The sequence below is a fragment of the Grampus griseus genome, assembly GCF_964374135.1.
Source record: "Grampus griseus genome assembly, chromosome: 6".
NCBI lineage: Eukaryota > Metazoa > Chordata > Mammalia > Artiodactyla > Delphinidae > Grampus > Grampus griseus.
The window spans coordinates 6,274,032-6,301,136 of NC_139000.1; the positions used below are offsets into that span (position 1 = coordinate 6,274,032).

The 27,105-nt window shown below is 50.8% G+C and overlaps 1 protein-coding gene across 1 annotated transcript in view; it reads right to left on the reverse strand.

Annotated features, from left to right (window-relative positions):
- USP20 (ubiquitin specific peptidase 20) overlaps positions 1–27,105 on the reverse strand; it is a 49,302-nt gene that overhangs the window by 8,257 nt on the left and 13,940 nt on the right. Inside the window, exons 2-15 of the mRNA XM_082657378.1 lie at positions 26,149–26,260; positions 23,666–23,762; positions 17,931–17,984; positions 16,207–16,269; positions 15,752–15,883; positions 14,256–14,352; positions 13,823–13,892; positions 12,308–12,421; positions 10,867–10,945; positions 8,023–8,470; positions 7,506–7,646; positions 7,056–7,171; positions 6,623–6,795; positions 5,870–5,964 (exon numbers count right to left, since the gene is read on the reverse strand). Of these exons, the coding sequence (XP_082513504.1) occupies positions 5,870–5,964; positions 6,623–6,795; positions 7,056–7,171; positions 7,506–7,646; positions 8,023–8,470; positions 10,867–10,945; positions 12,308–12,421; positions 13,823–13,892; positions 14,256–14,352; positions 15,752–15,883; positions 16,207–16,269; positions 17,931–17,984; positions 23,666–23,746 (1,663 nt within the window). The 5' untranslated portion in view covers positions 23,747–23,762; positions 26,149–26,260. The remainder of the gene's footprint in view (positions 1–5,869; positions 5,965–6,622; positions 6,796–7,055; positions 7,172–7,505; positions 7,647–8,022; positions 8,471–10,866; positions 10,946–12,307; positions 12,422–13,822; positions 13,893–14,255; positions 14,353–15,751; positions 15,884–16,206; positions 16,270–17,930; positions 17,985–23,665; positions 23,763–26,148; positions 26,261–27,105) is intronic.

Below are 27,105 nucleotides of genomic sequence, written 5' to 3' on the forward strand. Positions count from 1 at the left end.
ACTTACATCAGATAAAGTACACTGTCAGCCAAGATCAGTTACAAGAGACAAAGAGGGTCCCCTACAGTGATAAAGGGATCAATTCATCAAGAGGATGTAACCATTGTGAATATACAGGCAGCCCATTGGAGCACCTGAATAATTAAAGCGCAACTGAAGGGAGAAATGAACAGCAATACAGTAATAGTGGGAAACTTCAATAGTCCACCCTCAATACTGGATAGATCATCCAGACAGAAAATTAACAAGGGAACAGCAGACCTGAATAACACCGTGGCCCCAATGAACCTAACAGACATGAACAGAACATTCCATCCAACAGCACCAAAATACACGTTCTTCAGAAGTGCACACACACATTCTCCAGAACAGATGGTATGTTGGCCCACCAAGCAAGCCTTAACAAATTTAAGAAGACTGAAATCATATCTCATATCTTTTCCAAACACAGTGGTATGAAACTAGAAACCAATAACACGAGGAAACCTAAAAAATTCACAAATATGTGGAAATTAAACAACACATTCCTGAACAACTGTTGGGTCAAAGAAGGAATCAAAAGGAAATCAAAGTATCCTGAGACAAAACTGAAAATACAACACACTAGCACCTATGGGATACAGCAAAAGCAGTTCTAAGAGGGAATTTTATAGCAATAAATGCCTACATCTAGAAAAAAGAAAGCTCTCAAACAATCTTGATTTTACACCTCGAGGAATCAGAAGAAGAACAAACTAAATCCAAAGTTAACAGAAGGAAGGAGATAATAAAGATTAGAGCAGAAATAAAACAGAGACTAGAAAGACCACAGGAAAAAAAAATCAATGAAACTAAGAGTTGTTTTTTTGGAAAGAGAAAAAAAGTGAACAAATCTTTAGCTAGATTAACCAAGAAAAAAAGAGGACTCCAACAAAATTATAAGTGAAAGAAGAGACATACAACAGACACTACAGAAGTATAAAGGATCAAAGGACACTCCCATGACCAATATACACCAACACAACAAATTGGATAACCTAGAAGAAACGGATAAATACTTAGAAACATACAACCTGCCCAGACTGAATTATGAAGAAATGGAAAATCTGAAAACACCAATGACTAAGGAGATTGAAGCAGTAATAAAAAACCCTCCTAACAAAGAGAAGCCCAGGACCAGATGGTTTCACCAGTGAATTCTCCCCAACATTTAAAGAAGAATTAACAATTCTTCTCAAACTCTTCCAAAAAATTGAAGAGGAAGGAGGACTCCCAAACTCATTTTATACTGATGGCAAAGCCAGATAAGGACACTACAAGAAAAGGAAACTACAGGCCAATATCCCTGATGAATATAGACAGGAAAATTCTCAACAAATACTAGCAAACTGGGCTTCCCTGGTGGTGCAGTGGTTGAGAGTCCACCTGCCGATGCAGTGGACGCGGGTTCGTGCCCCGGTCCAGGAAGATCCCACATGCCGTGGAGCGGCTGGGCCCGTGAGCCATGGCTGCTGAGCCTGCGCGTCCGGAGCCTGTGCTCCGCAGCGGGAGAGGCCACAGCAGTGAGAGGCCCGCGTACCGCAAAAAAAAAAAAAAAAAAAAAAAAATACTAGCAAACTGACTTCAACAGCATATTAAAAGGATCATACACCATGATCAAGTGGAATTTATCTCTGGGTTGTAAGGATGGTTTATCATACGCAAATCAATGAACATGATACACTACATTAATAGAATGAAGGATAAAAATCATATGATCCTCTCAATAGATACAGAAAAAGCATCTGACAAATATCAATTACCCTTTCATGATAAAAGGTCTCAACAAACTGGGTGCAGAAGGAATGCAGTCAACATCATCAAGGCCATATATGATAAACCCATAGCTAATATCATACTCAACAGTGAAAAGATAAAAGCTTTTCCTCTAAAATCAGGAACGAGGCAAAGATGCCCAATCTCACCACTTCTATTGAACACAGTACTGGAAGTCAGAGAAAGGCAAGAAAAAGAAGTAAAAGGCATCCAAATAGGAAAAGAGGAAGTAAAACTGTCTGTTTGTAGATGACACGATCTTTTACATAAAAAACCTTAAGACGCCACAAAAACTGTTAGAACTGACAAACTAATTCGGTAAAGTTGCAAGACACAAAATCAGCATACGAAAATCAGCTGCATTTCTATACACTCATGATAAAATGTCTGAATGAGAAATAAACAATCTCATTTACAAAAGCATCAGAAACAATAAAACATATAGGAGTAAACTTAACCAAGGAAGTGAAAGATTTGTACACTGAAAACTACGAGACGTTGATGAAAGAAATTGAAGGTGGATGTGAGATAGTAGAAAATATACATAGTGGGCTCTCCCCGGGGTTCCTGGCACAGAGCTCTTAAAGTCCTTGCAATTTCCCAAGTGATAAGAGCACTGGGAGCATCTTTTGTTCTAATATTTGGTCTTTGACCAGGGTTTCTAATACAGAGCTCCTAAATCCCTTACAATTTCCTGAGTGATGGCAGGGTCTTTTGTTCTGACGAGGTGACTCTGGGTGGGCTTCTGGATTGGGGCTGGCCACCCAGAAGACCAAGCCATAACTGCAAGTTTGGAATTTTCAGTACCACCTGGCATTCTTCAGAGAGGGGAGAGGGGCTAGAGATGGAGCTAATAATTGATCATACCTACATGAAGAAGCCTCCATTAAATACCAACAGTATGGGCTTTGGAAAGCTTCTGGGCTGGTGAACATGGGGAAGTTGGGGAGAGGGTCATGCCCAGAGCAAATGGAAGCTCCAGGCCCCTTCCCACATGCCTTGCCCGATGCGCCCCTTCCATCTGGCTCTTCCTGAGTTATATCCTTTTATCGTAAACCAGTCACCTAGTAACAAAATGTTTCTCTGAGTTCTGCGAGCCGAGCCGCTCTAGCTGCTCTAATTGAAGCCAAGGAGGGGGCCGCTGGAACCTCCCGTCTATAGCCAGCCAGTCAGAAGCCCAGGTGACAACCTGCACTGGCGTCTGAAGTTGGGGAGGGGGAGGTCTTGTAGGACTGAGTCCTTAACCTGTGGGATCTGACGCTATCTCCAGGTAGATAGTGTCGGAATCAAGTGAAACTGTAGGATCCCTGGCTGGTGTTGCATAATTGCTTGGCGTGGGAAAACCACCAGACACCTGGTGTCCAAAGTGCTGTGTGGTAGTAGTGTGAGAGTAGAGGAGAGACACACAGGAGGAAGACTGAGTTGTTCCCACACAATGACACAAATAAAGAGAGAGCCTGTGGTCATGGAGCAGAAGAAATACTGTTAAAATGTCCATCTTACCCAAAGTCATCTATAGATTCAAAGCAATCCAATGATGTTTTCATAGATATAGAAAAAAAAAATCCTGAAATTCATATGTAACTACAGAAGATCGCAAATAACCAAAACAATCTTGAGAAAGAAGAACAAAGCTGGAGGCATCACATTTCCTGATTTCAAACTCTCCTACAAAACTACAGTTATCAGAAGAGTATGGTACTGGGACTTCCCTGGCGGTCCAGTGGTTAAGACTCTGCCCTCCCACTGCAGGGGACACAGGTTTGATTCCTGGTCGGGGAAATAAGATCCTGCATGCGGTATGACCAAATTAAAAACAAAACAAAACAGTATGGTACTGGCATAAAAACAGACACATAGAACAATGAACAGAATTGAGAGACCAGAGATAAACCCATGCATATATGGTCCACTAATATTTGGCAAGGGAGCCAAGAATCCTCAATAGGGAAAAGATAATCTTTTCAATAAACAGTGTTGGGAAAACTGGATGTTCACATGCAAAAGAATGAAATTTTACCCCTATCGCACATCACTCACAAATATCGACTTGAAATCAGTTAAAGACTTAAATGTAAGACCTGACACCATAACACTTAGAAGAAAACATAGGGAAAAACTCCTTGACATTGGTCTTGGCAATGATTCTTTGGATATGACACCAAAAGCACAAGCAACAAAAGCAAAATTAAACAAGTGGGACTACAGCAAACTAAAAAGCTTCTGCACAGCAAAAGAAACAACAAAATGAGGAGGCAACCTACAGCATGGTAGGAAATAGTTTAGAAACCATATATCAGATTAGGGGTTAACATCCAAAATATATAAAGAATTCATACAAGCCAATAGCAAAACACAAATAGTACAATTTAAAAATGGGCCGAGAATCTAAATAGGTATTTCTCCAAAGAAGATGTACAGATGGCCAACAGGTACATGAAAAGATGCTCAACATCGCTAATCATCAAGGAAATGCAAATCAAAACCACAGTGAGACACCACCTCACACCTGTCAGAATAGCTATTGTCAAAAAGAAAGAGATTTTTAAAAAATTATTTATTTGTTTGTTTATTTATTTTTGGCTGTGCCACGTGGCTTGTGGGATCTTAGTTCCCCTACCAGGCACTGAACCCGGGCCCTTGGCAGTGAAAGCGCGGAGTCCTAACACCGGACCGCCAGGGAATTCCCAGAAAGAGATATTTTTAAAAGACAAGAGAGTACAAGTTGGTAAAGATGTAGAGAAAAGGGAACCCTTGTGCACTATTAGTGGGAATGTAAATTGGTGCAGCTATCAAGGAAAACAGTATGGCGGTTCCTCAAAAAATTAAAAATAGATCGATCATATAATCCAGCAATGCCACTTCTGGGTATATAAACAAAGGAAATGAAATCACTATCTTGAAGAGATATCTGTGCATCCATGGTTCATCACAGCATTATTCACAAGAGCCAAAAGGTGGGAGCAACCCAAGTGTCCATTGACAGATGATGAATAAACAAAATGTGGCCCATTTACACAATGGAATATTATTCAGCCTTAAAAAAGGAAGGAGAGACTTCCCCTGGTGGTGCAGTGGTTGGGAATCTGCCTGCCAATGCAGGCCACACGGGTTCGATCACTGGTCCGGAAAGATCCCACATGCCGTGGAGCAACTAAGCCTGTGTGCCACAACTACTGAGCCCGCACGCCACAACTACTGAAGCCCACGTGCCTAAAGCCCGTGCTCCGCCACAAGAGAAGCCACTGCAATGAGAAGCCCACGCACCGCAACGAAGAGTAGCCCCCGCTCGCCACAACTAGAGAAAGGCTGTGCGTAGCAACCAAGCCCCAACGCAGCCAAAAATAAATAAATAAATTTATTAAAAAAAAAAAAAAAAAGTAAGGAAATCCTACACTTGCTACAACATGGATGAGCCTTGAGGACATTACGCTAATAGACGTAGACTAGTCACAAAAGGACAATCACCATATGATTTGACTTAGATGAGGAACCTAGAATAGTCAAATTCATAGAGACAGAAAGTAGGATGGTGGGTGCCCGGGGGTGGGTGGAAGGGGGAATAGGGAGTTGCTATTTAAGGGATAGTTTCAGTTCTGCAAGATGAGAACGTTCTGGAGATTGGTTGCACAACAATATGAATATAGTTAATACTACTGAAATGAACACTTAAAAATGATTATGATGGTTCATTTTATGTTATGTATATCTTACCACAATTAAAAATTAAACAAAAAGAGTTTTCCCAAAGGTTAGTGCGATGCCAATCACTGAACAGAAAAACAGGAAAAGGACAGGAATGGGAAATTTTAAAATAAGAAGTACAGCCAATACACTTAAAAAAAAAAGTTCAAGCTCATCAATAATCAAGGAAACGCAAAATTAAAGACTGTTCTCCTTTTCGTCCACCGAGCAGGTAAAGGAAGGAGAACAGGTGAACCCCTAAGAGCTACAGGCGGCGGGGCTGCGACAGTGTGCAGTCCCAGGCCCAGCCTGGCAGGCAGGGGTGGGGCTCTGACAGTGAGCCCCAGAAACCCTGCACTGTGTGCTGACCCAGCCAGCCGGGCCCACTCACCCTTCAGCTCATCAGCGGCGAAGAAGGCGGCGAGGCAGTCTTCCAGGGTGACCACCGGACCCCAAAACCAGCTGGGGGTACAGGATACCACGAACCTACAGAGACAGAAAGGGGTTGGCGGGGGTGCTGCCGGGGCCTCGGCGAGAGTAAGACGTGGGGGCCTTTGGGCTGGGGTCCGTTTGGGCCCAGACGGGCAGCTTGGCCCCAGTGGGCGGAATGGGCGGAAGCCTGGAGCCGGAAGCCTGGGACCGCCAGCCAGCAGCTCCGTGTCCTTGGAGGGCGACATCACTGCCCCCCGAGTCCCGCCTTCCTTATCTGTGAAGGGGCCCCAATCACGCTGGCCTGTCTTCTGGGCAGAGTACAGGTTCCTGACGTCAGGCAGGTAAAGCCGGCCTTGGGGCACACAGTGGGGACTCCGGAAGGCCACCACGGCGCTCCCCACAGGGCCAGGCCTGCACTCCAGCCGCCGCCTCCCTTTCCGGCTGCCACTTCGTCACACTCTCCATCGTCACCTGCCTTCCGACCCAGAGGCCCACCTGAACCAGGCCATCCCAGGACGGCTGAGGAGCACTCCCACCCCACTTGGCAAACCCCTGAGCCCCCTTCAGCCTCAAGCTCCCTTCCGAACTCCACCCTCAGCCCTGCAAAAGCTTGTGCTTTGCTGTTAAAGGTCTGTCGCCTGTCAGCCTGCGAGTTCCAGAAAGGCCAGGCCTGGGTGGTCTTGTGTCTCCAGCGGGCGGGAAGGTGGCATACCGTCGGATATACTCCACGATAAAGGCCAGCCAGCCCTGGGCGGTGGAGCTGTCCCCACAGGAACCCGGCTTGGCTGGCACATTCTGGTAGATGGCCGAGTGGAGCTTGGCCAGGTCTTCCTTGCCAGGAATGGGCAGCGACAGGTCCTGGAATGTCTCCACCGTGGTGGACACCTGTGGGGTCGAAGGTCAGCCTGGGTCTCCACTTCCCAGGGTTCCGCCCTGCCCAGACCAACCAGAGTTTGCACCCAAACCCCAGCCACCAGAGGGCAGGTGTGGGGCAGAGAGCCTGCTCCCGCGCCCGGGACACGGGAGGCCCACAACCGGGGCCCAGCCCCAGAGAAAGGCAGGGGGCACCAGGCAGAGAACCAGCGCCCAACCCCCAAGCTGCGTGAGGACCCCGGTGTGTCCCTCCCCTCCCCCAGGGCGCCCACCCGGTCACAGGTGAGACACTGCACGAGGCTGAGGATGGAGCCGTCGAAGATGTCTGAGATGACGCTGCGGTAGCGCTGCTCCTTCCGCCGCCGGCTGCCGGAGCTTGGTACCTGGGCTGGGGGCACAGCACAGGGCTAGGCCCAGCCCCCACGGGCCTGTCTGGGGCAAGGGGTGGGTGCTAGGACTTGGAGTCGAATCTGTATGAGTCATGTGACTGGCTGTCTCTTCACCTCCTGGTGCCTCACTCAGCGTCTGTGGGATGGGGCCCCACTCGTGTCCCAGCCGTGTTAGAGGGTTCAGAGACACTGCGTGAGGAGTGCGGCAGCCCAGCCCCTGGTAAAGAGCACTCCAAACCCAAAAACGGCAGCCAGGGGTGCGGCTTCCACCCCAGCCCCGACTCCACGCGGGGATGCCCGGCCCACCTTCCCTGCCCGCCCGCTCCCCCGAACCTTTCTTGAGCACGTAGGACGGCCCCATCCTCACGGGGCTCGCACGAGGAGGGCTGCTGGCCAGCTTGGTGTGGCCCTCGTGGAGGTGGACAGGGCTGCAGGGGCGAGAGGCGCTGCGCATGTGGGCCTCATTGTCCGGCTCTGGGGGCAAAGGGGGGACCGTGCTGGGGCAGGGCAGCCGAGCCAGCCCCGGGCCTGGTCAGGAAGACCTGCCAGCGCCTCCTAAGGGGACTGAGGCCTGAACCCACCACACCTCCTCTGTCCTGGGCCCACCCCAGCCCCCCAGCCCCACGCAGAACACGCTGTCCACACCCTTCCCGTTCCCAGCGGAGGGCTCAGGCGGGCTCTGAGTCCAAGTGAGTCTGGACACATCATTTAGCCGATTTCTCACCGGTAAGTCGGGTCTCATGGGAGAGCCCCCCAGGGTGGGGCGGAGCTGAGCAGGCTGTGGGTGCTCTGCCCCCCAGCAGGAGCTGGACAAACGGGGCCGCGATGCCCCGACGGGCTTGGCTGGTACCTGGTGTCCGGCAGGGGCTGGTGGACCGCGGTGACGGCGGCTGCGTGTCCGTGGGCTGCTGGTTCAGGGCGGCCATGGCAGTGTCCACGTCGGCGTCCTCGTCCACCTGCTCCGAGTTGGTGCGCTGCTGGCCCCACGAGAACTTGCGGTCCTTCATGCGCTCCTTCTCGGAGATGGCGCGGCCCGCCTCGTCCGCGACCAGCAGCTCCGTCTCAGCCTGGGGGCCGCCCCCGCCGCGCCCCTGCCCGTCGCCCTCACCGCGGTCGCTGCTGGAGTCGCAGGACAGGAACTCGTCCTCTGATGGGCTCCGGTCGCCCTCCCGCTTCTCATCTGTGTCGCTCGAGTCTGAGTCCCGAGCCTCGGTCAGCGCTGCCGCCGCGGCCACCACGGGCTCCTTGAGCTCCTCGTGCAGCTGGTCCATCAGGCAGCGCAGGAACTCTTGGGTGTCCTGGAACCAGGGGCGGCGTCGACACGGATGCTGGGGGGCCCATACGGGCACCCTTCACAGTGGCCTCCTCAACACGACTGTCCTAAGCCCCCTCCTACTGAGGAGGACGTTGAGCCTCGAGAGGCTGGCCGACCCCTCCCAGGCCTCACGCTGTGAAGCGGCAGAGCAGAGGTGGTGAGCCAGGTCCACCTGACCCAGCTCCTGCTCTCCATCACCTGCAGCCCTGCTCCCAGCTCAGCATGGGAGAGAGTGGACATACCGCGTTCAGCCATTAAAGTCGCCTTGCTCCCTAAAGGAGGGGACAGTGATGGTGGGCAGGGAGCCCGAGTAGGACAAAGGTGACACTGTGAGTGCGTCTGCAGGTGAGTGCTCAGCTGAGTTCCACAGGGAGGGAGCAATGCCACCCAGCAGGCCAGGCTGCCTGCATCCTTGACCTGCCTCTGGTTCTCTCTGCCCTTCCAGTCCTTCACCAGCCCCCGTGCCCACGCCTTCTGCTGCCATTGAGACTGGTGCAGGAGAACAGGCTTCCCGCAGGCCTGGGCATGACTCGGACTAAGGTGCCTCTTCAGGTTGGCCGGGTCTCAAATCCCAGCAGTGACGCTGTTATTCCGACTACACTGTGACTACGTCATAACCCAGAGGAAGCCAGGGCAGCGAGGCCTCTGGCCCAGCCTGCCCACTGGCCCAGCCATGAGCAGTGCACACAGGAGGCGCTTTAAAAGGTCAGAAGATGACGGTGGCCGGCCTCTGACAGCTGGGGACACTTGGTGCTGTGTGGGGCCACTGGGTTCAAAGTCCAGTCCTGTCCCTCACAGTACCTGCCCTGGATGTCAGAAGCAGCTCCCGAGCCCAACTCCTGCCCAACGAGGTGGGGACCACACAGTGGCCAGGCCCAGCCAAGCACCCAAAGCCTCAGGTCACCGATATGGAGAGAAGGGCCTCATTTTCTCAATTCTAGCAGAGGGAGGAGAGGGCTCTGGTTGGATTCCATCGAGCATCAGGGAGGGGGTAGGAGACGTGTGTCCTGTGCGTCAGGGACACTGAAAGGTCCTTTTAAGAAACAGGCCCTCAATACGTCATCTACTTTTCTTTCTGCTTCTTCCTTTTAACAAAAGTACCCTGTGTTCGTTGCTAAAATCTCAAGCCACGTGGAAGCATGACAGCATCCTCTGGCCATTAAGAGAGGCCTACAGCTACCTGTATGTTTCAGACTCAGACACGTCCCCTGTGCTACGTCCAAGATCCACAGAAAGGGATGCTTTGGAGTCAAGTGGATGTTGGGCAGCAGCCGAGCAGCCCTCCTCCCCGGTGTCCTCACCGAGAGCCTGAGGGCCAGCAGGGGTCCTTGTACAGGGAGGGCAGCGCTGCGGTGAGGGATGGCTCAGGTAAGCCTAAATCCCGTCCCTGCCGCTGTGCACTGTGTGACCTGAGCCACTTGTAGAACCTCTCTGAGCCTCAGCTCCTTACCTATAACGTGAAGATGATGACGGGGCCCACTTCATGAGAGCTCTGTGAGTAGAAACAGGGCTGACCTTATGTGGCAGGTACTGACCACTTAATAAATGGTGCATGGTGGATTCTGATCACCGTGGGTATTATCACCCCCCAGAAAGGGCGGTGTGGAGGCAACGCTGGGCTTCTCAGGCAGAGGCCAAGTGTTCAAACAACTGAGGGTGTGAGCAGAGAAGGGTCCAGCAGCCCTCACCCTGGGGAGAGTGGGGGCCGAAGGAGGGGGGCCAAGGGCATCCCTCGGTGACCGCTGCTCTGTTCCTGGGCCCCCCACACAGGCAGCAGCATCGGCAGGGCAAACAGGTTCAGGCCAGCAGCGAAACCCCACTCTGGGGCAGGACTTGGACCACTTGACCGTCCGCCTGGGGCAGGGGGAGGTGTGTGGCTGCGTTCTGCTTCATCTTGGGCCCATGATTTTACGCCATAGAAAGGCATCACTGGCTTCAGAGGGGTTCTCTAGATTTACAAAAACTTGTCATCAAGATGTTTACTTTAATAAAAGTGAAATCCTGCCTGCGACTTGGGGAACAAGAGGCCACGTGCCGATTTGGGTGAGTGCTGAGGTGCCACACGCCTGGAGATAAGGCTGTCCGAGGTCAACTTTCCCCTCTGCCACGTACCAGCTGTGTAACTGGTACGTGGTAAGTGGGTGAGGACTTGGCCGCTGAGCCTCAGTCTCCCCGTCTGTTGAGTGGGGAGAACACCAGGTTGCCGGGAGGCCCCCACGTCCCCACACAGGTGAAGGGCTCAGGCAGCAGGTCTGATCCAGGAGCCCTGCCTGGCAAAGCAGAGCTGCTGCTGCCGATTTCCACACTGGTCTTGGCTTCAAAGCCAGGCCTGGTAAGTTACAGCCCTGGGTGTGTCCCCCGGGGGGCCGGACGGCCTACCTGCTGGGCATAGCCTCGGAACATCGGGTTGACCAACTTGATCCCATGGGACAGGCTGGTGGGAACCACGTAGCTGGGGCTGTAGGAAGACCAGACCCATTAGTACAGGTGGCCTGCTCTGAGCTGCTCAAGCCCATGAGGGCAGCCAGGCAGCCAGTACAGCCAGATCAGACTCAGGGATGCGTTTACTACAACTTTGGGAGGTGCTAACCCGGCCGGCAGCCCCAGCAGGTTTGCACATCTCTAAGGTCAAGAAGGAAAACGTCAAGTCATGGTTCAGTGAGGCAGAAGGCTCCTGACTGGGAGGGCATCGTGTCCCACCAGCCCACGACAAGCTACCCTAAAACTGTTCTCATTATAAAATATTTATCGTGGTTTTCTAATTTCAAAAGTAATACATGGGGACTTCCCTGGTGGTCCAGTGGTTAAGACTGTGCGCTTCCACTGCAGGGCGCGTGGGTCTAAACCCTGGTCGGGGAACTAAGATCCCGCACGTGGCGTGGCGTGGCTAAATAAATAAATAAAAATAAATAAAAATGACAGCTGCTTTAAAAAAAAAATACATGTGCATGATTGAAAAACAGAAAATCTCAGAAAAGTACAACAAAGAATCATCAACACTAACAGCCCCACCCAGAGATAACTACCATTAAGATTTCCAGATTTTTCCATGAAAATACAGATGCATATACAAAATTACATGCAGGTAAACACTTAAATGTGGCTTCTTAAAATTGGAATTATGCTGCATCACACTGTTTAATAATCTGCTTTTACACTTAACATGTTTCTATGCACTCACAGTTTGTTTTGTTGTTGTTGTTTTGTTTTGTTTTGGGTTTTTTTGGCCGCACCACGCAGCTTGCAGGATCTTAGTTCCCCGACCAGGGATTGAACCCGGATCACAGCAGTGAAAGTCCTAACCACTGGACTGCCAGGGAATTCCCAGCACTCACTTGAAATTAGTCCCAATTTTAACTTTTCCTGGAGAAACAGATCTAACCCAGGCTTCTGGTCTTTAAAGTCCTTTTTCACTGAGCTAAAGCCCCTGAATGTCAGTGCCAGCCACTTCTGAAATCCTTTCCTACATGTACAGATGTGGCTGGGACCTAGGAGTGGTCACCACACAACTCTGGACCTCAGCACACACGCTGCAAAATGCTGCCATCTTCAATCCGCACCAGGCTCAAATTCTAGCTCCACCTTTCACAAGACGTGCTATCTTGAGCGAGATCCTTAAATCTTCTGAACCTCAGTTCCCCAATTTGTGAAACAGAGTTGGCTATGACCTACAGCTCGAAGGGCCGATGTAAGCATTGCACAGGGTAAAACACAGCAAGTGATGGTGAGAGGCTGAAGGCACAGGAAGTGCTCTCTCAAGGGGCCGACAGAAAACCCACCCCCACACCCCTGCCCCAGGTTAGGGACTTGGTCAACTCACCGTTTCCGGTGCCAGACCTCAGAGACCAGCTTCTGGTAACTTTTGCACAGGGCTGGCTTCTTGTCTGTACGCACCAGGCCTCCACACTCCAAGAAGAACTGCGTCAGTGGGGGGCTGGGGGACGGGGCAGGGAGCCAGGTCAGAAGAGAAAAGAAGGGGAGCGTGGCGTTGTTTACAAAGAGCCGGGTGGAGAAGCAAAAGCATCTTATGTGGGATGCACTGTGGCCCCTGGAGCCAGAAATGCCTGCAGAAGGCATTGAAGGACACCACCTATTGTGGGCTGAATTGTATCCCCCCAAATTCATACACTGAGGGCTTCCTGATGGCGCGGTGGTTGAGAATCCGCCTGCCAATGCAGGGGAGATGGGTTCGAGCCCTAGTGAGGGAAGATCCCACATGCCGTGGAGCAACTAAGCCCGTGCACCACAACTACCGAGCCTGCGCTCTAGAGCCCACGTGCCACAACTCCTGAAGCCCACGCGCCTAGAGCCCGTGCTCCACAACGAGAGGCCACCGCAATGAGGAGCCCGCGCACCACAACCAAGAGTGGCCCCCGCTCACCGCAACTAGAGAAAGCCCGCATGCAGCCACGAAGACCCCAAAGCAGCCAAAAATAAATTAAAAAAAAATTAAAAACAAAAAAAAATTCATACACTGAAGTCCTAACCCCCGTACCTTAGAATGTGATTGTGTTTGGAAATAGGGTCTTTCTTTAAAGACTGTTGTGTGAACGAGAGGAACCACTGCCTGTCCTCCCGTCAGCCCCTTCCTGGAAACCTTCCTGAGCCCAAAAGCATCTTCCCCACTCCCCTTTTCTTTGTTTTTGTTATCTTATTACATAAGAAATACTCATTTACTGTAGAAAAACTTAAAAATACTAAGCAAACAATAATAACTGACCTTAATCCTACTACGTGAGGATAGCTACTCTGTAGATCTGGGGGCATGTCCTTCTAGACTTTTCTATGTATGCGTATCCCCCATCCCTCCCTCCTTCTCTCTCACACGTACACACACACACACACACACACACATTGAACCCCTGCTAGGTGGGAGACCCTGAGTGCCAGGAATAGGAGATGTCCCAGCCTCAGGGAGTGGACACCCTATCCTAGATGGAAAATAATATTTTCTCTCCAAAATGGGATTGCACCAAACAAAGGTTTATAACCTCCTTTTTCCTACTTAGCATATTCTGAACTCCTCCTCTTTTTAATAAACATTGTCCTGCACCATTTTTTCCTGAACTCACTGTAAGGCTGCCCTACAATAAATTTACGATTTTATCGACCTTTAAGTTGTTTCCAGTAAACGGCAGAATGCTGAACCTCACTGCACAGACAGCTTTCTCAACATCTCAGGGTACCTCCTTAGGATCAATTCCAACAGGAGGGATTGCTGGGTCAGAGGGCATGTGTGGCTTGGGGCACTTTGATGTGTATCCACACACAGGCTTCTGTGGGCAACACAGAACCCGGCCTGGGGGCCCCAACTCCCAGATGAGGCGCAACCTACCAATTGGACAGGGCCTGCAGGGCCGCGTTCATGTAGCAGGAGTTGCCAAGGTTCTTCATGCCCGTGAGGCCTGGGAGACCAGCGCACACAGAGGAAGGGGAAGGTGAGCATCTCGACACGGCAGGAACCCATAGAGGATGGTTCTGAGTCCCCAGGACCCACCCCGGAAACCTGCTGAGTCTGCTGACGTAGTCCCACTCCCAGCAGCTCTGGTTACCGCAGTGTACGGAACCTACGGACCCCTCCGCCGTCCACCCAGCCCAGCCCACCGTCAGCACCGAGCAGGGGCAGTGGCCTGGGTGCAGACGGGCCGGCCCGTCCAGGGATACATGGCTGTACAGGGCTGAGGGCGGCGGCTGGCGCCCCAGGGAAGCCCTCATGCCCCACAGGCCACCCCGCCCTGCCCAGGCAGCGCAGCGCGTGGGGCCGTTACCTCGCGGTTTGAGGTCATCGTCCTCCGACTCGGACTCTCCTTCGTCAGCCACAGCAATGGGGACAGCTTTCAGAGGGTGGGAGGGCGGCGCAGAGTCCTGTGTTCGAGAACCAGAGTGAGGAAAACTAGGGGGCTGAGGAGGGAGAGGGGTTGGGGTCAGGGGCCCGTATGCCTCCCCTGCTGGGGTTCAGGGTAGGGGGAGAAGCCCAGGCCCCCAGCCTGCACTGAGCCAGCCCATCTGAGCAGAGGACGCCGTGGAAGGAGAGGGCATTGGTGGCCTTGCCCTGGGAACTCCGTGACTTGTGTTTTACTTACAATAATGAGTAGTAATAGTTTAATTTATTTATATAAATTTGGGAAAAAACAGAAACACAGAAAAAACAACAGGCAATCCAACTTTCCTGAGACAACCACTGTTGATAGTCTATCTTATTTATGTAGCGTTTTAACTGTTAATACACATACACCCTCAAAACAGGATTTGTATATACTTCTTCAGAGCCTTTTTTGTAAAAAATCGTAAATATCTACCATGTCCACAAACGTATTCTATATACACTCATCAAGCACCCATTATGTGATGGTCGCTGTCCAACGTGGAGAAGACAGCACTGCACGCACACACACACGCACGCAAACACGCCTGGCCTCCACACACACACACACACACACACGCACGCAGACACGCCTGGCCTCCACACACACACACACATGCATGCACACACAAAGACATGCCTGGCCTATACACACACGCACGCAGACACGCCTAGCCCACACACACACATACACACACATGCATGCACACACAGAGACATGCCTGGTCTACACACACACAAACACGCCTGGCCTACATACACACACACACATGCATGCACACACAGAGACACGCCTGGCCTACACACACACACACACACACGCATGCATGCAGACATGCCTGGCCTACACACACACGCAGACACGCCTGGCCTACATACACACACACACAGACATGCCTGGCCTACACACACACACACGCCTGGCCTACACACGCACACGCACACACACACACGCGCCTGGCCTCCCGGGGCTCCAGGGCCAGCTCTCTGACTGCTCCCTGAGGCCAGCTCCAGGCTGGGCTCACCTGCCTGCCTCCTTTAAGGGCTGCTCGGCGCCCTGCGTGTGCCTTGCCTGGTTGGGGGGTGGGAGGTTTCCGGGCGTTTCCCCCAGAGAGGTGGGTGCAGGACCATCACCAGGGGCTCTCCACAGGCCAGGGAGGGTGTGCCCCGCCCCACGGCCCTGGACTCACCCGAGGCCTACAAACTCCCTGCGGGAGGGCCGCCCTCGTTCCAGGCACCTCCGTGTTGCCGGGCCCTGACACAGGGCTGGGGCTCAGCAGGCGTTCGCTGACACGAGCTCCTCAAAGCCAGCTGGCAATGCTGAGCAGGAACAGACGCCGTCGGGGACCCACCGCCCTGCCCTCCTGGGCGTCTCCTCGGCTGGCGCCCGCACCCGCTCACCTGCTCTGAGAACTTGGGTGAGGGGCCTGGCGGCTGGGCCGCCAGCCGAGGCTCCAGGAACACCTCCTTCTCACAGGCGTAGCACCACACCCGGAACGTGGTCAGGTTCACTGTCAGGTTGTGCTTTTTGGCCTAGAGGGCAAGGTGCAAAATCAGAAGGGTACAGCGGCCTAATGGGTGCCCCAGGCCTGCCTCAGGGCTGCGTGAGCTCTCCGGCCTCAGGAAAAAGCCCCATCGGGTCAGAGGCCCAGAAGCTCAGGACCCGCCCCCCCGCAGGCCAGGAGCGCCAGGGGCTGCAGCGGCATTCTCTCTTGCTTCTTCGCCGAGATCCTTCCCATTTTACACATATAACCACTGACGCCCAGAGCGGTACATGGCGCTGGGGGCGGCGAAGCTGGGCTTTGACCTCTGGGCTGTCGGACCGCGGCGCGCATGCTCCCGGCCACCACGCTCACCTGCGCATGGATGGTGCTGTGGTCAGCAAAGGATTCTCCGCAGCCGACGTAGGAGCAGGCGACCTGGGGAGGGGGGAGGAGAGGAAAGGAGCGCGGAAGGATGGGGCGGCTAAGAGGATGCTGCCAGCACAGCGAGCCAGTGCCCGTCTCCACCCAGCAGGATCCGCAGGCACTGAGGCCCTGCCGCCCTGCAGGAACACAGGTTTGCACAGCCAGGGTCCGCGCTGGGCAGCGATGGCCACCACACAGCCGCCCCCGCCTCTGAGCGAGACGGGCAGTGTGCCCCGCTGCTGCTCTCCTGCAAGAAGGCAGGCAGGGTCGCAGCCAGATCTGGGCAAAGCTGAGGCCCGGCTGCTTGGCGCCCAGACCCTCTCCCCCTCCACTCGTCCCTTTTTCACCGAAACCCCACCTCCTGAGGGGCCAGTTATCGGGACTCACACTTTGGGTGGGGAGACTGGGCCTCACGGCCACTTTCTAACGGGGAACACTGAATCGGGCAGAGGCGGATGGGGCCCGGTGCGGACCCCATGCCCCTCAGTGTCCCCGGTGACCTGCCTCTGGCCTTGTGCTCTCCTCTCCCAAATCCACCCAGCGCCCAAGGTCCAGCTCAAGTGTCTCTCCTCTGCGGGCCTCCGCCCCAGCGATCGGCCTGCTTCTCCGTAGGAGTGCTTTGGTGTCATTTCCAGCTGTGGTCAACACTGCACAGGCTGGTGAGGACCTTTCAAGGAAACGACCTTTGGGCTGCATCATAAAGGATGTGCCAATTTCTGCATCAGGTCCGTCTCTATCTCTCTGGGGGGCCTGTGGGCTCCCAGGAGGTAAGACCACGCCTCGCACTTCTTGCTGTCCCCTGGGGGCCCAGACGGTGTCTTGCAGTGTGTTTTACACTGAGCAATAGGTCCCAAAGGAGGAGGCCAAAGCCCCCTGGGGGGTCCTAAGTCTTCTGAAAAGACAGACTTGAACTATGGTATTTTCACCCCTGTGGGCTTTTTTGTTCCTCCTTGTATTTGTTTTCAAAGAAATTTTAAGTAACAGCCATTTTCAGTATGACTATAAAATGCAATACATACCTGTAGAAAAATTGGAAAACACTACAAAGTTACAAAGAAAAATGAATTACCCATAATTCTACCCCCCAGAGAAAACTGTCAGGTGTTGATACATCTACCGTTACTCTTTTTGGTAAGCAGTAATAATCATGACCAGATTTTCCTGGACACTGTCTACCGGCCACACAACCTGTTAAGACCATCACAGGCATCATCTCTTCAAATTCTACCGTAAGGTGGGTCTGCAAGGAGGGGGCAGTTATCAGTGTTGTGGCCTCTACTTTACAGACGGGGAAACAAAGGCCTGGCCCAGGGCTCAGAGCCAAGATGCTACAGCCTCTCTCTCTCTCTCTCTCTCTCTCTCTCTCTCACACACACACATGCGCGCGCGCGCACAAGGACAGAACTTTGCCTTTAATGCTGATGGGATCATTCAGTCCAGAGTCTTCTCCAACTTGCTTTCTCCTCTTGGCATCCTTAATGGCTGCCAGTGCAGCCAGGCCGGGGGCTCACACACTCTGGGGCCCTCTTGGCTTGGGCTTGGGCACCACACCCGAGACATCCATGCCCTGTGTCCCTGCCCAAGGTTCCCAGCCGTGCCCATGGGGGACGGATGTTCCCACCCCAGAGTCTGGACCCAGCTCCCCACCCCAGACATCTGCAAGGATACTATACCTGGAGACAGGCCCACAGGTTGGGTCCGGAAACACCGCATGACTGACAGGTGCCCTGTGTGAGGTGAGGAGAGAGAGGTAGAGAAGGGTGTGAGTGGCCTGTTGGATGTGCACTGACGGACGCACCTGAAGGTCTCAGCTTAGAGGCTTTGCCTCAGAAAGGCCCTCGCTGGCCCACAGGGGCCCTTTAAATTTTAATGTTTGAATTTTGTTTTATCATGTGCCTGTAAAAACATTTTCAATACAATCATTTAAAGCCTAAATAAACTGACACCATAATATGCTCCCTCAACACACCTTCTACTCTTCCTGCGTTGCATTTGTTTATTTAAGCCTTTCCCCCCACCTAGGCTATGGGCTCCACGAAAGGATGGTCTGTTTTACCTACCCCTGCGACTTCACAGACAGCCTGGTACAAATCAGGAGATAATATATTTGTTGACCACAGAAAACACCTAGGTTTCTGGTGGTCTGGATGACAAAGCCTGCTTCTTGTCTACCAATCTCTCTCCTCCCTGCTTTAATAAAAGAATCCATGAATTCAGGCTGAGCACATGGCCAGCCAGCTGCAGACTATGTGTCCCAGCCCCCGCCGGGATCATGGGGCTCTGTTCTAGTCAACAGTATGACAGCAAAAAGCGACATGTGCCACTTCTGAGTTTTGCATAACCCTTGCTCTTTCTCCTTTTTCCATTGGCTGGAATGCAGATGTGATGGCAGGAAGTGAAGCAACCACTTTGGACCTGGAGATGAAAGCCATGTGTTGAGAATGGCAGAGCCACTCTACCAGTGCTACCTACGTCTGGACTGTTCAGTGAGAGAAAAGTAAACTTCTATCTCATTTAAGCCACCGTATCTCAGGGTCTCTTTGTTATAATTTAAACTGTCCTAAGTAATTTTGTCTGTGCCTGTCTAGAACAGCAATTCCCAACTGAGCCTCCACAATACTCAGCGTGTCTCTGCCAGTTGTGAGATGAACTCTAAGCGCTGGTAGCAGTTACAGAGTACTTCATCAGAGTGAGAGCTGACCTCTGGTGACGGATCACAACAGTCCAAGCAACCAGCTAAGTTTTTTTTTTTTTTTTTTTTTTTTTGCGGTATGCGGGCCTCTCCCTGTTGTGGCCTCTCCCGTTGCAGAGCACAGGCTCTGGACATGCAGGCTCAGCGGCCATGGCTCACGGGCCCAGCCGCTCCACGGCATGTGGGATCTTCCCGGACCGGGGCACGAACCCGTGTCCCCTGCATCGGCAGGCGGACTCTCAACCACTGCGCCACCAGGGGAGCCCCCCAGCTAAGTTTTTTACACCTTGCTCATGTAATCCCCACCACAGTCTGTGCAGCAGGTCCCATCAAGATCCCCTTCATAAGATGAGAAACTGAGGCTCAGAGAGGTCATGACCCTACAGAGCAGAGTCGGAAGCGGAAGCTGAGGAGCCGCGGTCATCAAACTTCCCAGTTTCCTCCCAAGGGTGACCACGTCGACCCCCAGGCCTCCATGTGAACTTCTTCGTCTCACTAAGCCCAGATTTTGGCTGTTTGTAAAGAGCCTGAATGTGGGACTCTCACTAGGGTGGAGGTGACACAGCTCATCCCATACAACAGGGCAGAGGTTTGCAATCTGTGATTTAGGATCTCTTGCTAAGGATGCTATGGCTGGCTAGAGATCAGTCTGCTTAGTGGACTCAAAGTCACAGCTCTTGATCTTTCCAAATCTGTCATCTCTTTTGTGATTTTCTGATTTCACAGTTCACCCCCATCTTCCCAAGTTTTTTTTTTTCTCATTTCAGTCATTTGAATGATAAAAGTATTGTATGTTTAACAATTTAAATGATACACATACACTGTATATAACGTGTAGTATATTATATGCAGTACATATATTCTGTATATAACGTGTAGTATATTATATGCAGTACATATATGCTGTATATAACGTGTAGTATATTATATGCAACACATATATTCTGTATATAATGTGTAGTAGATTATATGCAACACATATATTCTGTATATAACGTGTAGTAGATTATATGCAGTACATATATTCTGTATATAACGTGTAGTATATTATATGCAGTACATATATTCTGTATATAATATGTAGTATATTATATGCAACACATATATTCTGTATATAACGTGTAGTATATTATATGCAATACATATATTCTGTATATAACGTGTAGTATATTATATGCAGTACATATATTCTGTATATAACGTGTAGTATATTATATGCAATACATATATTCTGTATATAACGTGTAGTATATTATATGCAGTACATATATTCTGTATATAATGTGTAGTAGATTATATGCAGTACATATATTCTGTATATAATGTGTGGTAGATTATATGCAGTACATATATTCTGTATATAACGTGTAGTATATTATATGCAATACATATATTCTGTATATAACGTGTAGTATATCATATGCAATACATATATTCTGTATATAACGTGTAGTATATCATATGCAATACATATATTCTGTATATAACGTGTAGTATATTATATGCAATACATATATTCTGTATATAACGTGTAGTATATTATATGCAATACATATATTCTGTATATAACGTGTAGTATATTATATGCAGTACATATATTCTGTATATAACGTGTAGTATATTATATGCAGTACATATATTCTGTATATAACGTGTAGTATATTATATGTAATACATATATGCTGTAATAATTTGAAGTATATCCCTCCATATCTTCTTCTTATATAAACATATATGCATAGATGGGGGGGTGATTTCTAGTAAAAATAAGATCATACTCTATACAAATTTTTCGGTAACAGGCTTTTGTCACCTATTTGTGGTCATCCTTCTAGTCTGTACACAGAGACCACGTCTCATTCTTTGCAGTAAGTGCATGGTGGCACACACTGTGAGCACAGACACCACAATCTGTTCACTCATTCCCTTCTTTTTTTTTTGGCGGTACGCGGGCCTCTCACTGTCGTGGCCTCTCCCGTTGCGGAGCAACAGGTTCCGGACGCGCAGGCTCAGCGGCCATGGCTCACGGGCACTGCCGCTCTGTGGCATGTGGGATCTTCCCGGACCGGGGCACGAACCCGTGTCCCCTGCATCGGCAGGCAGACTCCCAACCACTGCGCCACCAGGGAAGCCCCATTCCCTTCTTGATGAATATGCAGACTGCCACCAGTATTTTCCTTTTACAAATAATGCTCAATAAATACTGCTGTATTTGTAACTGTTACTACACTTCTACTAGATAAACTCCCAGAGGTGGCATTGCACCCCTAAAGTCACAGTAATGCCTAACCCCACTACCACGCCTGGTCTACTTCCCTCCCTTTGTCAGCTCTGAGTGAGAGCAGCTTCTGCTTTGCCCATCTGAAAATGGTGTCGTGTTGCTTTCTCTGGCAAAATCCTTAACCATCAGGGAAGTCAGGCATGTTTTTTCAAGAGTTTCTCAGCCATTTGCATTTCCTCCATTTTGAGCTACCTGTTCAATCCTTGCCCCTCCTGGGTATTTTATTTTGTTTTATAAATTTTATTTATTTGTTTGTTTATTATTTATTTATTTATGGCTGCGTTGGGCATGCAGGCTTCAGTAGTTGTGGCACGTGGGCTCAGCAGTTGTGGCTTGCGGGCTCTAGAGCACAGGGTCAGTAGTTGTGGCACATGGGCTTAGTTGCTCCGCGGCATGTGGGATCTTCCCGGATCAGGGCTCGAACCCGTGTTCCCTGCATTGGCAGGCGGATTCTTAACCACTGCGCCACCAGGGAAGCCCCTTCTGCGTATTTTAAAACAATATTGGTTTCATTTTGTAGATTTCCAAAAGGCTGCCACGTCCCAGCCCAGTCTTTCCACGTTCTGCCTCCTTCTTCCCACCTCGTTTATCTCCTCCCTGCTCTCAGATTCCCTGAGAAATCCTCTCAGTTTGTCTCACTTATTCCTTTGTGCAGACTCAGGAAGAGACTCAGCATTAGACCGTGCGAATGCACCAGAGCCTCGCTCTGCCCCTCCTCCTGACCACACTGAAACCGTGCCCCTTAGGGTTAACAGAAATTGGTGATTAACAGAAATTGAACTTGTCTTACAGGAATAGCAGCTAAGGAAACAGCTCCTTAAAAAGCCCCTCTGCTTTGAGCCTGCCTTCACCGAGCAAGCTTGTCTTAATTATTTTTCTCAAATTGCATACCCTCCAAGCTTCGTGTAGCCTATATATCACAAGACTCCTTAACAACCCCTATAGGTAACAGCTCTAACAGCTCTGATGTATGGGCCACTATAGGAATAGGGGCTTAAGCTGTTTTTCAGAAACTTGGTGTCAGCTCTTGTCCAGTTTGAGCTGGCTTAGACTGGTTGGGACCACTGACCTAAAACTGGGCCTACAGAGGTGTCCGATGAATGACCTTTTGTCATCAGAGGGCCAAAAACTCCACCCTCAGATCATGCTAGGCGCCTCCATTTTTGAACACACATCCCAGGAAGAAGGATGTAACTCAGATACACCTGCGCAGAACACCGATTACCTTTCCCCACGCCTAAGACCACCCTGCTTCTTTAACCCATAAATACCCCAAGCCCCTCGCCTTTGGGGAGGTGGACCTGAGACTTGTTCTCTCGTCTCCTCGCTTGGCTGCCTTGTGAAAAAATCCTTTCTCTGCTGCAAACCTCGGTGTCTCAGTGTTTGGCTTGATGCATGCTGGGCAAACAAACTTGGTTCAGTAACAGCCAGTGAAACTACTTCGAAAGAAGCCATGGGTACTTTGAAGAATCGCGCCCTCATGCGGACCCAGACTAAACCAGCTCAGGCCAAAAGCCACCCAGAACCTGCTGGTGCAGGGAGGCTGAACGACCAGCATTAGGTTTCTGGAAAGAAGACAAGGAAATATGTCTAGGAATCTGACCCACCCCCACTTCTGGGAATGACCCCTACACATGGCTCTTCCCCTGAACACAACAACACTGTATTGGCAGAAGGCTGCAAAGGGCCCAGATGTCCACCCACAGAGGATCAGCTATGGAGTCCACACAACGAATATGATGCAACTTCAAGATAAACCATGAGATCTATGTGCCGAGGCCAAAGAGCTCCAAGATATACTGCCCTGTGAATAAGGTACGTTACAAAAATAGCTACGGTACACTACCTTTTATGTAATAAAGGGGAAAATGAAAAAGAAGTATTCCCATAAAGAAACTCTGAAAAGATACAAAAGCAACTAATGTCCCTGGTTACATGAGGGTGGAATGGAGAAGATGGGCACAGGGCAGGTGGTGGGGGGGGTACTTCTTGACACTTTTCTTCTTACATTGTTTCATTTTTGAACCACATGTTACCTATTTAAAAAATTTAACTTAACAAACAGACAACACATCTTCCCTATTCAAAGAGGCCCACCTTCTCTCTTTGAGGCTCCCTGGGCCCTTCACAGGTCACGTGCGCAAAAATGCCCGTGGACTCTCAGAGTCTGACTCATTCCCTGCCTTGCACCTGCTCCAACCACTAATGGACAGAGCATCAGTGTTCCCACATGGACTGGTCTACATGGTAACTAATGGCTGTTAGGACACAGATCCCAGAAGGCCTCCGAAACAGTCGCCAGCTTTTCCATTTACAGAAAAGGCCAGACAGAGACTGTCAGGGGCCAGTTCTTCCGCTGCTTCAGAAATGTCTGTACCCCAGGAATGTGGTGGCCCTGGCTGTGGGCCTCAGTCCCGTAAGATCTGACCCTTTACCTTGGATTTGAGCAGCAAGTCCTCTTTGGTCACCTCCCCTATAGAGTCAAGATGAGGGCAAAGGTCCCTGGAGTCCCCCATGCTGGCCTGGGCTTACCTACAAGAAAACACAAGGAATCCTGGGTTAACGGCAGCCGCCGCTGGCCAGAGGCAGGGGAGGCTCGTGGTGAAGTGCACACTTTGGTCTGTAGTCCCAGCTCTGCCACATACCAGCTGGCGACCCAGGGAAGCTACTTAACTTCTCTGAGATGGGAGAGAAGATGGGGGAGATAACACCCACCCTGATGGGTTGCTCAGAGGACTCATGAAGATAATACACGTCAAACGCCTGGCACAGGGCTGGCACAGGGCTGGCACAGGGAAAGCAGGTGCTGGGATGATGATTAGGATTCAAGTGCTGGGTGTGATGATTAAAAGTGTCTTCCGGGGCTTCCCTGGTGGCGCAGTGGTTGAGAGTCCGGCTGCCGATGCAGGGGACGCGGGTTCGTGCCCCGGTCCGGGAAGATCCCACATGCCGCGGAGCGGCTGGGCCCGTGAGCCATGGCCGCCGAGCCTGCGCGTCTGGAGCCTGTGCTCCGCAGCGGGAGAGGCCACAACGGTGAGAGGCCCGCGTACCACCAAAAAAAAAAAAAAAAGTGTCGACAGGGAAGATGCAAGGGTCCTGCCTACACTGGGGAAGCTGCATGTCAAGGAATCTAAAACCGTGGTACTTTTATTAAAAGAGACCAGACCCATGACTGGGAGACTACTCTACCCAAGGTGGCAGCAGAGGACTGGGTGGAGAGGCTGGATCTCAAAACCAAGTAGAAAGGCAAGAAGCAGATGTTGACCTCAGTCTTCTCTAAGCAAGCAAGACCACTCTTCTCAAGAGCTTCTGAGAAGCCAGGTGCCCCACAGGCCACTTATCTCACTTCCTATGAGAAACCCCACTTAGAGAAGAATCCTTCAACACCACAATACTAGAGGAGGCCATCAGAGCAGCAGCTCCTCCAGAAAATGTTTCCTGAGAAGGAGCAAATCAGAGAGAAGGGCGGGCAAACCAACCCAGGAAGAGGCCTGAGAGATGTTCACTAAAGAACCACGTGGTGGGGTATCTGGGTGACAGATTTCACAATAGCTTTGTTGGTTTTTTACAATGATACATGCTTATTATAAAAACAAAACTCAGATGATGTTAAAAAAAAAAGTACAAAGTATAAAGTAAAGTTGCTGATGATACTGTGGCAAACTTCCTTCCTGACACTCTTCTGTGTATAATTTCTCTCTTTTTTTAAATCAGAAGGAAAAAAGCTATTTCTGTTTTGAAAAACAAATGCTTCCTTTGAGGGAACTCCTTGGTGGTGATAGGTAGTTCTGTATTTTGACTGTGGTGGTAGTTACATGGCTCTACATGTGTGTAAAACTGCTCAGAACTGAACACACACACACACACACACACACACACACACACACACACACACACCCCTCATACACACAAATGGGTGCAGGTAAAACTGGTGAAATCTGAGTAAGCTCCCTGGGTTGTACCAGTCACTTTGCTGGTCATGACACTGTGTTACAGATACACCAGAGATGTGTGACCACTGGGGGACACTGGGTGAAAGGTACATGGGACCTCCCAGCACATTTCTGGCAACTCACTGTGAATCTATAGTTATTTCAAAAGAAAATGTTTAAAAGGAAATAACTAAGTAAGTGCTTCCACAACCCAATATTTTAGCAGAAATTGTACCCAGGAACCTGGCTTTTGATTCTAGCTCCAAACTATTACCAAGAAAGGTCCAACCAATCAAAGATGTAGGTGGAGCCAAAAGTGCTTTAATCAGAGGCAGAGGCTGTGCATCCACCAGAGGGAGGTGGACACCCCCAGGCACTCTCCTGTAAGCCCCCTCCTCACTCCAAATGGTCAGCCGGGGTGAACTGGCCCAGACTCCCAGCCAGAACAGGAGTGACTGGGACTGATTAGGGGCCAGGACCCAGACTAAGTGCTTTCTGTGTATTCTTTCATTGAAAACTTCCCCCGGCAATCTTTGAGGCAGCTGTGTTTTGCCCCATTTTGTAGATGAGGAAACGGGACACTTCTGGTCTCAAGTCTTGCAAACAGGAGCACCAGGGCTAAGGCCGAAACCCAAGCTGGTCAGACTCCTAAGGCTCTCTCTTTGGAACTTACGGAAAATGTAAACATATGCAGATGCAGACGGAAGTGTGTAACACACCCCCATGTACCCATCACCTGGCTTCACAATTAATCCATGGCCAACCTTGCTTCATCTCAACCTCCCACTTCCTCTTGTTTTGCACCAAATCCCAGATATCACGTCATTTCATCCGTGTATGTTTTTCTACGAGACTTGGAAAAAGAAAAAGTAAAAACAAACAAACATAACCACAATTCCATTATTTCACCTAAAAAGAAAACTCCAAACTTCCTCCTTGATCCATGCATAAGGGCTACACCTGAGTGGAGCAGGCTGTGGGCCTACCTTTGTGCAAAGCGACAGCCCCAGGAAGCTGCCAGCGTCCGCATTCTCCGGTGACGGCCGACTCTGCTGGGCTGCAGTGGGCCGGGGTGAGTGCAGGCCTCTGGCAGGGAACCTAGAGGACAAACCAGCACACCTCATGTAGCTCTGTTACCTTAAAATCACTCTTAGCACCAATCAGGGGCTAAAAACAGCCCAGAATTCCTCCTGGGAGAGGAAAGTGAATTTCTGGACATTTGGGGTATCCACAGGCTAGACACACTCCCCAGTCCATCCACAGGGACAATAAAAACGCACCACTGAAGGGACAGTGAAGAAGGCTTGGGTGGAGCTGGCAAACAGGGCCTCCTGGGGGGTGCTGGACCCTTCACTAGTCACTGCTGGGCGTTACCTTCGTGATCCCCGAGAGAGGGATCTGCAGGAGAGGGCCACAGGGCCTCTCCAACTATTGCTCCCCATGGACAGAAGGATCCGCCCCTTCCAGGAGTGCCACTGAGACCCTCAGATCATCCTTTGAGCCTCCCAAGAACTTTGTACTGCTCAGAACCCCCGACCCTAGGCGACAGACACAATCGGGTTCGTCCGCATGTCACCAATGCTCCCCCTTCCTTGGTGGGCCACAGTTTCCCAGGTGTGGGCCGTTCATAGAGGGAGAGGCAGTTAGAAGCTATCATTTAAAACGGTCACATGCCAATGGCGGGGTTCAGGGTTCCAAATTCCAGTCCTCCTCCTTTGAACCCAGATTTTTAGTTTTTCGTTTCCACTGAGGCCAAGGGCGCTGGGTTAGTGGCAGCTCCGCACTATTTTAAGCTGCAGTACGTGGGTTTTTTGAGTATCTTTGGTATGTGCCCCATCTCTCCAGCCAGATGGCTGAGCCAGGTTATGAGCTTGACGCCCAGCGCCGTGAACACTGCCCCAGACAAGGATGACAGCGACAGGCCCCCCTTGACTCACACGTGC